At 25.1% G+C, this 13,988-nt stretch overlaps 5 protein-coding genes across 5 annotated transcripts, besides 19 other annotated features; 3 read left to right on the forward strand and 2 right to left on the reverse strand.

Annotated features, from left to right (window-relative positions):
- Positions 1-39: 39 nt before the first annotated feature.
- Positions 40-105: a sequence feature (AT_rich).
- Positions 106-395: 290 nt separating this feature from the next.
- Positions 396-478: a sequence feature (AT_rich).
- A 169-nt stretch (positions 479-647) lies between these two features.
- Positions 648-817: a microsatellite.
- Positions 818-1,248: 431 nt separating this feature from the next.
- Positions 1,249-1,305: a sequence feature (AT_rich).
- Positions 1,306-1,444: 139 nt separating this feature from the next.
- On the forward strand, positions 1,445-3,491 carry EDI_101590 (uncharacterized protein; the record flags this gene model as incomplete). The annotated part of the gene is made up of 5 exons (XM_001736460.1): positions 1,445-1,601; positions 1,658-1,753; positions 1,813-2,112; positions 2,165-2,467; positions 2,530-3,491. 5 exons carry the CDS (start codon positions 1,445-1,447, stop codon positions 3,489-3,491), a joined length of 1,818 nt encoding a protein of 605 aa, XP_001736512.1.
- A 247-nt stretch (positions 3,492-3,738) lies between these two features.
- Positions 3,739-3,803: a sequence feature (AT_rich).
- A 182-nt stretch (positions 3,804-3,985) lies between these two features.
- Positions 3,986-4,061: a sequence feature (AT_rich).
- EDI_101600 (uncharacterized protein) lies at positions 4,054-4,797 on the reverse strand (the record flags this gene model as incomplete). Its single annotated transcript, XM_001736461.1, has 1 exon — positions 4,054-4,797. The coding sequence occupies one exon, from the start codon at positions 4,795-4,797 to the stop codon at positions 4,054-4,056; it is 744 nt and encodes a 247-aa protein (XP_001736513.1).
- A 1,074-nt stretch (positions 4,798-5,871) lies between these two features.
- Positions 5,872-5,909: a sequence feature (AT_rich).
- An 86-nt stretch (positions 5,910-5,995) lies between these two features.
- Positions 5,996-6,016: a sequence feature (AT_rich).
- An 805-nt stretch (positions 6,017-6,821) lies between these two features.
- Positions 6,822-7,859, reverse strand: EDI_101610 (uncharacterized protein; the record flags this gene model as incomplete). Its single annotated transcript, XM_001736462.1, has 1 exon — positions 6,822-7,859. The coding sequence occupies one exon, from the start codon at positions 7,857-7,859 to the stop codon at positions 6,822-6,824; it is 1,038 nt and encodes a 345-aa protein (XP_001736514.1).
- A 61-nt stretch (positions 7,860-7,920) lies between these two features.
- Positions 7,921-7,985: a sequence feature (AT_rich).
- Positions 7,986-8,117: 132 nt separating this feature from the next.
- Positions 8,118-8,190: a sequence feature (AT_rich).
- A 445-nt stretch (positions 8,191-8,635) lies between these two features.
- Positions 8,636-8,713: a sequence feature (AT_rich).
- Positions 8,714-9,029: 316 nt separating this feature from the next.
- Positions 9,030-10,697, forward strand: EDI_101620 (2,3-bisphosphoglycerate-independent phosphoglycerate mutase, putative; the record flags this gene model as incomplete). Its single annotated transcript, XM_001736463.1, has 1 exon — positions 9,030-10,697. One exon carries the CDS (start codon positions 9,030-9,032, stop codon positions 10,695-10,697), a length of 1,668 nt encoding a protein of 555 aa, XP_001736515.1.
- Positions 10,698-10,749: 52 nt separating this feature from the next.
- Positions 10,750-10,808: a sequence feature (AT_rich).
- An 81-nt stretch (positions 10,809-10,889) lies between these two features.
- On the forward strand, positions 10,890-12,539 carry EDI_101630 (uncharacterized protein; the record flags this gene model as incomplete). Its single annotated transcript, XM_001736464.1, has 1 exon — positions 10,890-12,539. The coding sequence occupies one exon, from the start codon at positions 10,890-10,892 to the stop codon at positions 12,537-12,539; it is 1,650 nt and encodes a 549-aa protein (XP_001736516.1).
- Positions 11,144-11,186: a sequence feature (AT_rich).
- Positions 12,540-12,547: 8 nt separating the features above from the next.
- Positions 12,548-12,583: a sequence feature (AT_rich).
- Positions 12,584-12,593: 10 nt separating this feature from the next.
- Positions 12,594-13,186: a repeat region.
- Positions 13,187-13,213: 27 nt separating this feature from the next.
- Positions 13,214-13,264: a repeat region.
- A 342-nt stretch (positions 13,265-13,606) lies between these two features.
- Positions 13,607-13,644: a sequence feature (AT_rich).
- A 142-nt stretch (positions 13,645-13,786) lies between these two features.
- Positions 13,787-13,855: a sequence feature (AT_rich).
- Positions 13,856-13,870: 15 nt separating this feature from the next.
- Positions 13,871-13,912: a microsatellite.
- Positions 13,913-13,988: the final 76 nt, after the last annotated feature.

The raw sequence follows: 13,988 nt of genomic DNA on the forward strand, positions 1-13,988 counted from the left end.
GTGAATTAAAAATATCTAGATGTGGCATTATCATTAGTGTTATTATATTCAATTTTAAGAAAAAAATAGATATTATAATTGTATTTAACTATATTTTATATTAAAGTTGGTTTTCTATTATTTAATACTAAGTGAGTTGTTAGAGTATTTCATGTGTGAAATAATATTATAAAATACGCTAATACATATTTATTAATGTTAGCTAGGATAGTCTTTGTATTTCTATTAACAAAATTATTATTTTGGAAGTTCAAATTGAATGTTTTTAATATTATTTTTTTTCCTTACCTAACAAATTCTCATATAATACAAATTGATGAGTAAATGTTTAATATAATAAGAGTAATGAAAATTAATCAAATGATAACGAATTAATAATACTATGATATGTTGACATTAAATATTCTATAAAAATATCATAAATTGAAAATATAATCAATTTTATTCAAGTAATAGTGTAAAAATAAATAAATTTATTGAACAAAACAAGTCTGATAATATGAAAATCAGTTAATACAATTATTTAATCTACTAACAAACGATATAATAACCAATGAATATTTGTTGTGTAAAATGTTATATTTTCATTGTGTTTATTTATCTATTAATATAACTCTCAACCATATTATAAGTATGCTGTTTTATAAAAGAATTAAAAAAAATTGAACATGTGACAATAATAGATATAATATGAAAATAAAAATAATAAGAAGAATTGTTTAAAATAAATTAGAAATAAAATGAAAACCCTAAAAATAAACCATAATTAATAAATGAATAAATAACAAATAGAGAAAAATAAAAAGGAAATTAAAAAGTAGACCGTACTCTTAGGATCATTTCTATAGTACAGTCAATCCATTATCCGTCTTAAAATTAACAACAAGACAATAGGATGAAGATTGAATAACCAACAACACCAACGGGAGACAAACATTTGGAAACAAGTGTACAATGAACAACTTGAATTAATCTAATGAAAGAAATTTCAGAAGAAAGATTTAAGAGGTGATGTTAGGATGTCTGACTATATTTTTATGAAAAATATGTTATGATTGAATAGAACCAACCAAGACATTCATAAGCAGTCAGTATTTGTTTAAGTTCAGTTCAATGTTAAAATAGTGTTGTGCAATAAAGCAAGTTAAGAGTAATTGAATATTTTATTCTTTTTCTAAACCAAATTAGTAATTATTTTTTAGTTATAGAAAATTCCTCAGAAAAGTTTACTCTTTCTCATGAAATTTCAAAAAAATATTTAATTATTTGAATTAAATTTTTTCAATGATTAATCAATTAATAAAAGTACAAGAATAAAGAAGATAAAGAATTTAATACTTTTAAGAAAAAACGAATTATTATAAAGGAAAAATCAAGATATAGGTCAATAAGGTAATAGGAAATCATCCATTAATCTAAGAAATAATAATAACAAGTAGATAAAATGATAGTGCTCTTGGTTGCCTTCATTTCTTGTTGCCTTGGTTATTCTGATGTAAGATGTACAAGTGCATATTGTAGTGGATGTAATTATGATGATCCTGATATTTGTATGTATTGCATTGACCAATACATCTTAGAAGACAATGGAACGTGTTCATGTTTGTTTTTTTTTCTAAGCTATTTTAACTTGGAAATATATTATTTACAATTAAAGCTCCAAAAGGAAAGAATTGTTATAATACTATGGCTGGTTATTGTGAAATTTGTAACAAGGGATATCAATGGGATAATACAACAAAGAGTTGTATTGGTTTGTTTTATATCAATATTACCATTTCAAAGAAAGAAATTGAATTAACCCATAAATAGAAGGAAATGATAACTGTTCTCGTTATTCAACTGATGATGGCTCTTGCAGTACTTGCAATGATGGATTCCTTTTAGAAAAAGGTAAGTGTATTCAATGTGAAACTAATCCTTATTGTATTCTTTTTGATGGTTCATGTAATAAATGTATAAAATGTAAATCATCTTATGGTGTTGTTAATGGAACATGTGCTCAACCAATTGAACATTGTATGGAATATAAAACTACAGAAACAGGTAATTCAACTTGCTTAACATGTTTTGGTGGATATTATTTAACTAATAATGGAAATGAGTGTGTCAGTTTGTTATTGAATAAATTATTTAAATCGGAATAAACGCTGATAATTTATAGATGCTAGTATTGAGAATTGTGCTTTTTACAGTATTGAAAATAATGAACTTACTGGGTGTAAACAATGTTACATTGGATATGTTTTTGATACTGAAAAGAAACTTTGTGTTTCTGATGAAAATTATAAAATGGAAGGATGTAATGTTCAAAGTTCTATTGGGATTTGTGTTGAATGTTCAGACAATTATCATTTAGAGGAAGGTCAATGCATTCAAAATCAAATTGGATGTAAAAGAGAAAATAATAACACTTGTCAAGAATGTTTAGAAGGGTATGAGTTGGGAGAAGATAACCAGTGTTATTGTTTGTTATTTTATTCTTTTCACGTTATTTTACCAGATGTTTAAAACAACTAACTCTATAAGTAATTAATTACTATTGTAATGAACAAGCTACTTCTAAAGAAGAATGTTCTAAAGACAATCATTGGTGTGTGTTTGAGACTGTTGCTACTAATAACTATTGCACATATAAATCTTTAAACTGTTCTTCTTGGAATGAGGTTGGAGAATGTATCCAATGTTCTATTGGGTTTGTTCTTGATTCAAATAACCCAGTTGCATGCATAGAGAAGATAGAAGGTTGTGAAAGTTACCTAACAAAACAAATAAATAACGAAACTAAAGACCTTGTTTGTGTATCATGTAAATCTGGCTATTTCATGAAAGAAGATTTTACTTGTGGTAAATGTTCTAGCGAATGTACTTCTCAGTGTTATGGTGAACCTGATGTGTGTGATAAAGATAATAAGAAATGTAATGATGCCTTTTGTAAGTCTTGTCCAAACAACAAAGACGAGTGTGAGGTTTGTGTTGATGGATCTAAACCACAAGGAAAGTGGTGTGGACCAATTATTTGTGTTATTCCTGCTGGAGATGATATGTGTTATGAATGTGCTTATTTAAGTGAAGAGAAGATTTATGATGAAAACACTAAACAATATATTCCAAAGAATATAACTGGATTTGCTCCTAATACCAAAGGTCATTGTATTGAATTTCCTGATGACTCTAATTATTCTGATGATTCTAGTTATTCTGATGATTCTAGTTATTCTGATGATTCTAATAGTTCTGAAGAGTCTTCAAGTTCAAATAGTTCTACTGTACCTAATGATTCACAATGTTCAAGTAATTCAAATAATTCTAATACTTCTAGTACTGACTCTAAAGATAGTAGTGATGAGAAAAGTAATACCATCTACTATATTGTTGGTGGAATTATTTGTGGTATTCTTCTTCTCTTGTTAGTTATCATTGTCATTGCCATTATTGTTTTCTTTGTTATGAGAAAGAAGAAAGGGTCTGAATATCATGATATTGCTTAAATGAATTTTACGTTGAATTTTTTCTTATTACTGAGACTTTATTTTTCAATCCTTTTATTAATTAACGTTTTTTCTTTTTAGACTATAAGTCATATAACTGTGACGATTCACAAATGAAATGATTGCCAATGAGAAAGGTAAAAAGCAAATACAAAAAAATTAAATTTTGAGTAGAGGTATATTCCCGAAAAAGAGTTAAAAAACAAAACTGTAAAAGTTAACTAGAGTAGCAATAGGATATATCCTCATAAAAAAATAATTTTTGATTAAATTTACTCATCTTTTAATTTAATTGATATTATAAGAATTTAAGAGAAGTCTCATAGTTCTTTCTAGGGTGGTTGTTAAAGGACATCAATTTATTTTAATGACAAATGCAATGATGTGAATTGATTGATTTATTATTTAAAACATTACAAATAAAAACTCTTAACAAAACAAGATGAAACTCTTTTTTCTCTTTATTATTTTGTTATTACAAGCCCTAATTAGGGTTATTTTAAATAATAAAAAAAGTTAATTTAATAAAATTACAATTAATAATTTGTTTTTAATCACAAATTTAATAATCGTAAGTATAGACAAAAGAAGGATCTTGGTAGATAGGATCATAGTCTAACTTAAGAACAAAAGAATCAGGTTTAACACTAACATGTTCATGAACGATTTGTGTTTTTGGTGAACCAAAAGATGTAGATGTAGATGGTTGTTGAACATTTAAATTAAGGGCATTAATAAAGAATTGATGATAAGGAGTGATAGTAAGTAACTTTTCTTTTTTATCAAATAAACTACAAATGTGTTTTTGTACTGCTTTACCAATTTTATTAATTTGTTCTCTGGAATAAGAACCTAAATTATTTGGTAATACAACTGTTTTTATTTTTTCTAATTGAATTGTTTTCTTTGCTTGTTTAGTTTTTCTTTTTCCAAAAGAAATTCCATTCTGTTCTGCAAGTTGAATTAACCAACTAAAAGAAATAGCAGTTCTATTCAAATCTTTTCTTCTTTTAACTACTTTTAATTGACTTGTTGTCATTTCTGTTCGTTGTTCCATTTGATATTTTCTTTCACAAAAATCTTCAATAGAGTATCCAAATCGTAAAGGAAGTCCATTATAATATACTTCGTTAATTGTAAGATATTGGAGTGTCTTTTTAGCCATACGTTCTGGTCTTTTTAATCGAAATCCATATCCATAATTACTTAGAAGTGCAAATAGCATACCTTGTTGAAGGGCTTCAAATGATTTTGATTGTCTTTTGATTTCAGTTAATGTTAGTTTAGTATTAGATCCACAACTCATTATTTTTCTATTTAAGTGAAATAAGTTCTTTTATCTTCTAGTTTAAATTGTTCCATTACATTCTTTTATAGTTTTAGATTAGTGCAAACTACTTAAATCTTCTTTTATAGATTCTTCTTTATTTTCTATTAATGAACTCTATTATAAACAATGAAATTATCTTTATTCCATATATCCATTAAATCCACTTTCCTCTTTTTCTACCAATTTGTCTTGATATTTATTTATTTATTTTTGTTTTACATAGATATATTCTAAAAGTAATTCAATTTCTGGTTCTAATAAGAATTCCTCTAGTTAATTTACATTTCTTTTTCATTCTTTTCATTCTACTTTATTTATAGAACAATTTCTATATTTATCACCGAAATTTTGAATTTATTTATAGATTAATGATGTTGTATATCCAAATTGTTTTGTTATGAATTGAACCATTTAACCAATTTACAGTTAGTAGTAAGTAACAATACGATTGTTTCTTTCTGTTTGAAAAAAGTTGTTATTCAATAATCTTTTTTTTTATCAGAAAAAATGTCCCCTTTTTGTAAAAGTCATTACTTAAATATGTTAATTCTTTTATTAACTGTTTTTGGTGGTCTTAATGATGAAACAGAAGAGTTGATAATTAGAGAAATGATTTTGTTTTATCAAAAAAAGGACAATGAATTGCATTTTATCAACTTTTAAAATTTCAACAATTTCTGATTCATTTTTTAGTCTCAGATAAAAATGATATTCATCATTTATTCAAATTGTATTCAAATAAATAATACTTTATTCTATATTTAAAAGAAGAAAATTCTAATATTGTTGAATATTGAACATTATGATTTAAGTTTAATCACTATCGAACAGTATATTATTAAACAAGTGAACATTATTTTATTCTTCATAACCTTCTTCTGGTATATAAATCATTTGTTTTTCTTAGTTTTGAATTAAGGTATCGAATAAGTTGATATAGGTTCTTGTTGGTGAATATTATCTGAAGTTCTTTTATAGCTTATAAAGATAAAAATAAGAGGAGATGGAAAGTACATCAAATATTAAAAGTTTAGTTCCATTACAAGTAAGAATTTTTTTGATAATATATTTGAATTTTATAATATATAGAATGCTAGAATTTATTGTTAATTAAATTTAAAGAATATATGTTACATTAACATGTTTGTTAACACAAACATAAACAGATACTATGTTATAAAAATATTTTAATTTTGTGTTATGTTTGTACAGGATGAAATAACAGTATATTAAACGATTATTCTTTTATAGTTTTTAGTGAAAATGTTTTATCAGTTGATAGATATTGTAATAATCACTTTTCATTTGGTTATTTTAGTAGATTAGGTGCTACACCATGAATGAACAATGGTCTTGAGTTAATATTTTATTTGCTTCATCATATCGAAGAGTGAGGTTTTGATAATGATATTTTGATTGAATAATTAGATGATATTTACAAGATTTGATACTAGATGAAGATAATATTGTCAATTTATTTCACTATTGTTATTGAGACTAAGAGATTAAATTATCGTTAAACTATGTAAAATCACTCTTTTGAATTATTTCTTTAATTACAAATGTACCCTTAAAGAGAATTGGTTGTAAAAATAAAGTTTGAAATGATTAGTACCTTAATTCTTTAGAATTTACTTTAAAAGAATTTAAATAGGATTTATTCATTTTCTCATACTCAAGTAATAACAATAATGTTGTAATAAAAGAACAGTATTTTTTTAGTGAAACAAGATATATTCTGGTTCAAAGGAATGTTCAACTGAAAGGAATTGTACAAGTGGTAGTATAATAGTGACAAGAACAAGGAATCTGAAGTATTATTTTGTACAAGTAAAAAAGTTAAAGTAAATTAGCATCCAAGTTCATTAAATTTAAACAGAAAATATTGGTATCTCTTCATATTAGAGGACTAATAACAATTCCTTTTAAATTCTTTTCTGATAGAAAGACAAAACAAACCATAAGAACTAAGAGTCAAACAATTCAATAAAATACTTCTTCTACTTTGGTGTGTCTCGATCTTTTTCTGGTGAGAAACGTTGCAAATAAGTATCATATTTCTTAATAAAGATTTCTAAATAAAAGTTAGCACCATTGTATGAAGCCCATAACAATACGAAAATCATCCATGTTCTATGTAACCATCTGTAATTGTAAAACAAAAAGACAGGGATATAAGTTACTATAGTATAAACTAATTGAGTCCAAATCATGACATTCAAAGGAGAGTCTTTAAATAATCCTAATTTTTTAGTAACAAATTGGTGAAGCATATGTGGTTTAATTTGGCACAACCAACGAAGAGAAGTCATATAACCTCCGTTATAAATTTTATCTTTATAAATCACTTCTGTGATAATGACATAAATAACTTGCCATGAGATATAAAAGATTAATGGATAAACAAATCCAGTAAGAAAAGTAAGGTGGTCTGGAATTGGGAATGAACTTTTCCATCGAAGGTAGTAAAGAACTAAATTAGGGAAGAAATGAATAACAATAGAAGTTAATTTAGTAAGGTCATGAAAAACAAAACTGTTTGTCCATAATATAATTGCCATTAATAAAGGTCCAGCACAATTAACAAACATAATTTCAAATAGTGGTGATACACTATTAAAACAATAAATAGATATTAATGTTGTAATTACTCCTGCATTAGTGTAATAACAAAAATCTAATAAAAAGAATTGCCATTTAGACATTCGATACACAAGAAATCGAGCTGTTACTAATGGAATTAATAACATTAAATATAAAATTGGTATTAATTCTGCTCTTCGTAACATAATATATTCTGTTAATAAAACTATACCAAATGACATTACAAATGTCACTTTATCCAATAATTTAATGTTTCTTCTTTTTTTCAATGAGTCATCAATAACTGGAATAGTTTCAATTTTAATTTTATTTGAATCAACAGCCATTGGTTGGTCTTCTTTTATTTGGCTATTTTGTTCATCACCATTCTTGTCAATGGAAGATGTAAACCCTTTTTCTATCTCTTCATTTTCTCTGTGGTTAATTATACTCATTTTAAAGAAAAATTCTTAGTTCTATTTGATAATTGAAACCAAACTCTAGTTTTTTGGTTTGTATTTAAAATTATAATAATAAAATAAAAACTATTTCAAAAGAATTTAATATAATTTTCATATTTTGTATTTTGAATTTACACATAAACTGATTTACAGATGAGACGATACTACAAAATTTGTTATAGTATTTAAAGCCATAGTTTTAACTAAATGATATTAAGATATGAACCTTTTATTGAATTATCATAAAATGAGATAATATTTTAATGAATTAATAATATATTAATAATGAAATTATTGAAACAATTAATCTATTTGTTTTTATTTTGTGGAACTTTAGACATTTTTATTTTATTTAAAAGTTTTTATGTATACTCATTTGATATCTTTTCTTTATGCTTCTAAAATAACAGTGTATATAATGTTACTCACTGGAACAGATAATAATTTATCCTCCTAATTTCAATTATCTTTTTATTTTCCTTCATTTGTTATTGATTTTTTTTGTTTTAATCAATTCTGATTTTGTAATTTTTATTTTAAAATAACCATTCTTTTGATATTTGTTCTCTTCAAAATAATAAATAAACTGTGATGACTAATTGGACATTTTTTATTTAAAACAATAACCTCAGTTATCAATTAAAATTAAATAATAAAGGTTTTAGTTGGTTTTATTCTCTTTTGGTTTGGGTGTTTTTTGAAAAGAAGGTCTTGTCATTATCTGAGATGAGAATTTTGGGATAATTAATCAGTATTAAAAATGATGAAACTTTTTTTCATTATTTTTTAAGATTAAAAAAACTCAAAGTTAATAAATTAAATAAATAATTAAATTATTATAAAAATAAGATTTGTTTTAGATCAGTTTTCTTATTGATATCTTTTCTATAAAATTTCTAAAACAATTTGTTTATTTTAAGGATTAAAACCCAAGAAGAGTTTTGGTAACAAAAGAATAAGAGGTGCCAAGTCTTTCATCAAAGAAAAATCGGTTCTTTTTTTTCAACTAGATGAAGTTAAAGTCGTGGGTTTTCATAGGTCAAGAAGATAAAGTTTAGAAGAGATGAATACAAAATAAGGAAAACCAATTAAAACCCTTGCCATGTCATCAAAGAGTATTTAAATAAAGAGAACTTTAACTTAGAAATATAACATCTAAGAAGAATGGAAGGACTTAAACCAAACACTAAATTACAACCAAGACAAGGACCAGTTGTTGTTTGTATTCTCGATGGATTTGGAATTGATAAAGAAGGACCAGGAAATTGTGTTACATTAGCTAATCCATCATATTATAATAAACTTCTTGCAGAAGCTAAAGAACAACATCTTCACACAATAATTAAAGCTAATGGACCATATGTAGGACTTCCAACAGAAGCTGATATGGGAAATTCAGAAGTAGGACATAATGCACTTGGAGCAGGACAAATTTATTCACAAGGAACTAAATTAGTTGAAGAAAGTATTGAATCAGGAAAGTTCTTTGAAACAGAGAATTGGAAAAATGTTGTTGGAGCAGCAGTTAAAGAAGGAAAAACTGTTCATTTTATTGGACTTTTAAGTGATGGAAATGTACATTCAAATACTACACAATTATTCCAAATGATGGATGGAGTAGTTAAATGTGGAGGAAAGAAAATTAGAGTTCATCCATTATTAGATGGAAGAGATGTAGCACCAGATTCAGGATTAATGTATATTGATAAATTAGAAAAGAAATTAGCTCAACTTCAAGCAGCTGGTATTGATGCAAAAATAGCATCTGGAGGAGGAAGAATGCATATGACTATGGATAGATATGAAGCTGATTGGAGTATGGTTGAAAGAGGATGGAAAGCACATGTTAGAGGAATTGTACCAGAAGGAGATATTACACCAGAATATACAGGATATTATCATTCAGCAAAAGAAGCAATTGAATTAGCAAGAAAATTATTCCCAGAAAAACTTGACCAATTTAATCCAGCATTTGTTATTGTTGATGAAGAAGGAAAACCAATTGGAAAAATGGTTGATGGAGATGCAGTTATTAATTTTAATTTCAGAGGAGATAGAGCAATTGAAATTAGTAAAGCATTTTATCAAGGAGAAGAATTTAAAGCATTTGATAGAGTTTATACACCAAAACTTAGATATGCAGGACTTCTTGAATATGATTCAGATAATCATGTTCCACCACAATATTTATGTGCACCACCAGATATTAAAGGAGTATCAAGTGAGTATTTAGTTAAGAGTGGAGTTAAATGTTTTGCAATTGCAGAAACACATAAATATGGACATGTAACATATTTCTGGAATGGAAATAAATCAGGATACTTTGATGATAAATTAGAAAAATATGAACAAATTAAATCTCTTCCAAATGATCTTACTGAAAGTCATCCAGAAATGAAAGCTAAAGAAGTTTGTGATAGATTGATTGAAGTTCTTGAAAGTAAAGAATATAAATATTTAAGAGTTAATTTTGCTAATCCAGATATGGTAGGGCATACTGGAAATATTCAATCTGGAATTAAAGCTGTTTTAACTTGTGATGAATGTTTAAAAAGACTTGATGAAGAAGTTAGAAAACAAAAAGGAATTTTATTAGTTACAGCTGATCATGGTAATGTAGAAACTATGCTTGATAAACTTGGAAAACCTATGACTTCACATACATGTAATCCAGTTAATTTGTTCATTAGAGATTATGATTATAAAGGAGAATATATTATTGATGAATCAGTAGAACACCCAGGATTAGCTAATGTTACTGCTACTTATATTAATCTTCTTGGATTTGAACAACCATCATTCTATAAACCATCTCTTATTAAGTTCATTTAAGAACAGAAGATAATTAATTGAAAGAAAAAGTAGTGGGTCTTATTTTGTTAAGTTTTTAAAAATTTATTTTTCTTTTATGAACAGAAATTAAGATAAATATTATTTTTTTTTGGGAATATTTAACGTTAGTATCAATTATAAGTTCTATTAAAGTAAAAAAGTTGAACTGAACTTAACAAGAATTAAAAAAGAATGATTAGTGATAGTAATATTCAAACAATATTTAGATATTTACCACCACAGTATTATCTTTCTTTTATTGCAATTAATAAAAGATATCAAAAAGTTATTGAAGAAAAAGGAGATTTAATGATAATTAATAAAACAATGCTTAAAATGAAAAAAGTTAATACTTTAACAATTTATGGAGACTATGAAAATGAAACATTACCTAATAGTTGTAATGAATTAATATTATTAGGAAATTTTAAATCATTTCAAGTTAGTAAATTAATACAAAAATATAATTTAAAAAAATTAATTTTAAATGGTATTGAATGTAATACAATGGCTGAATTTAAACATATTAATCAATTACTTGGATTACAAACATCTTTAACTAAACTTCAATATTCTTTTCCTCCAACTGATCCTTCATTATTATATTTAACTTCATTACAACATCTTCAATCATTACACGTTCGTTTAATTCCTCGTATTATTCCAATTATTACTAAATTTCAATCACTTCAATCTTTAACAATTAATTTTGGAGCTCAAAGTATTGTTAAAATTACTGAAGATAATAATGGAATTAATCCTTTTAATTCTCTTTCTGTATTACTTGGTTTAACTTCAATGAAAATTATTGCTGATTCTATTAAACAATTAAATTCTTTAAGTGAATTAACTAGTATTAAGAATCTTCATATTTTAGATCTTCTTGAAGTTAATATCTCTAATGCTCCTAAGTTAATATTTTTAACTAAATTACGTCATTTAAAAACTGTATTTTTACGTGTTAAATCATCAATTACTTCACCATTAGATTTAGCTACTTATTTTAAGATGCCATCTATTTTTAAATTATCAATTTCATCATTTAATCATGATTTTGAAGCTTTTAAATCTTTTGAACCAATAGAAAAAATTTCTAAACATTGTTCTGGTGAAATAGATTCTATGACTTTTTGGAGAAATACCTCTCAATTAGATAAAGTATTACCTCTTATTAATTCTATGTGTATAGTTAAAAGTTTAAGTATTACTTCATGTCCTAATATTTCTAATATTGCATTAAATTCTTTTGAATTAGAATCTTTACGTTCATTAACTATTTCTCAATGTCTTAAAATCAAATCATTTGATTTTTTGAATAAATGTAGTGTTTTAACTTCACTTGAATTAACTAAAATTCCTTTTGATCAACTTTCTATTCTTCAATCACTTTCTACTCTTTCTCTCATGTCTCTTTCAATTGGAATGATTAAAGAATTTGATGTATCTATTCTTTCTTCTTTTCATTCTCTTCTTTCTCTTTCATTGAATACTATTCCTTGTTTAAAGAATTTGGAGAAAACTCCTCAATCAATCATGAGACTTACTATTGAAAATTGTAATGACTTTTGTTTGTGTGACATCTGTCATTTACCTCAATTACATGAAGTTATTTTAAATTCAATCCCATCATCTAATTCTCTTGTCTTTGTGAGTTCTTTAAATAGTTTAACTCGCTTAGATATTATTGCTTTAAAAGATTGTAAATTTGGAAACAATGAATTATTTGGTATCACTGGAAGTAATTCATTACGTATTCTTGTCGTTAAAGATATTCCAACATTCACTATTGATGTTATGAATATTATCAATGAAGCTCTTCCCAATCTTAGAATCATCGCTTGATTCATTACAATTTTTTATTTTATCTTTTTATTTTTATATTTTTTCTTTGTATCGGATTCGAAGGTAGCACGTCAAAGACACCACACAGAACCCTAAAATATTTCCATCCTTCGATTCCCCCAGTTATGGACTGGTTATGACGTTGCGTTTGGTTAGAAAAACATCTTACCCGGTACTGCAAGAATAGCAGTGTTTATTATGTACAATGACAGAATATCATTGACAATAAAAGAATGGGTATTTATAAAGATGTTATTATTACTTGTTATGATACAAGTATTATTTGATAATATAAGAAAGATTAACAAAAGAAAAGGGTCAAGTGGATGAGGCTAAAAGAATATTAGCCCAAAGCAATACAGTAGTAATTATATATTCTCCTTAAAATAATAAAATAAAGAAGAAGAAATTTAAACGCATCAAAATTAAAAAGAAAATAAATAATGAATATCTAAATAAGGGATGTTTAAAATACACTATTCCACACCAAAAATGAGAAAAGAAAATTCTCACAGTTCAACAACTAGAAGCAAAGAATAAGCCAAAAGTTGAAGAACAAATACATTTAAGCTCAGGGACGGGATTAGTCTCCCCTGAGCAAGGAACAATAGACACAAGTTCTATTAATACTTAATTAACTACTTTTTTATTTTTATATTTTTTCTTTGTATCATATAAAATTAGTCTTCCTTGAGCTAGGAACAATACTTAATTAATTACTTTTTATTCTTTGTCTTATATAAACAACTTATGTGAGTATTCAAAGTTTAATTTGTTCATCTTATTAGTACTCAATAATATAACAATACTCTATACGATTTCTTTAAAACTTTCATTTCACATTATATTTTTCATTTCAAACTTCATTCTAACAATTCAAAATTTATTTGTATTTAATATTCTTAATAATACCATAAATTCAATATTGTCTTTATGTTTCATTTTATGTTTTTAATTAAAAAAGAAAGTTGGTTCTATAACCCTGAAATTTATTTATACGCTAATTATAATTTTTAGTTAAGGATGTAATTTTATTCAAGTGTATAGGGTAATTAAAATGTTCAAAGATTAATAACTTAAATGAAAAAAAAATTATTTAAATAAACGATTGATTATTATTTCATGATTTGGTTATTTGAATTTAGTTTATTTTAAGATTTTTTCATTCAACTTTTAATCAACAAGTAATTTTTAGTTTTAATATATTCTAAATATGACGGTAATATAATCAAGTATCTCAACACAAGAAAATTAATTTATATAATATTTCTAAATCAAGAATAAAATATAATATTTCATGAATAATAAATAATATTGGTATATCAGTTAAGTTATTTTTGATATTATTTATGTTTTTATTCATTGTTTTTGTTGTATGCCAACTCTTTTTGTGTTAAAATAATAAAAGAATTTGAATCTTATATTCTTTGTTTAAAGTTATTAACAAAA

Source organism: Entamoeba dispar, genomic scaffold, assembly GCF_000209125.1.
Source record: "Entamoeba dispar SAW760 scf_1105229459873 genomic scaffold, whole genome shotgun sequence".
In the NCBI taxonomy this organism is placed as follows: Eukaryota; Evosea; order Mastigamoebida; family Endamoebidae; genus Entamoeba; species Entamoeba dispar.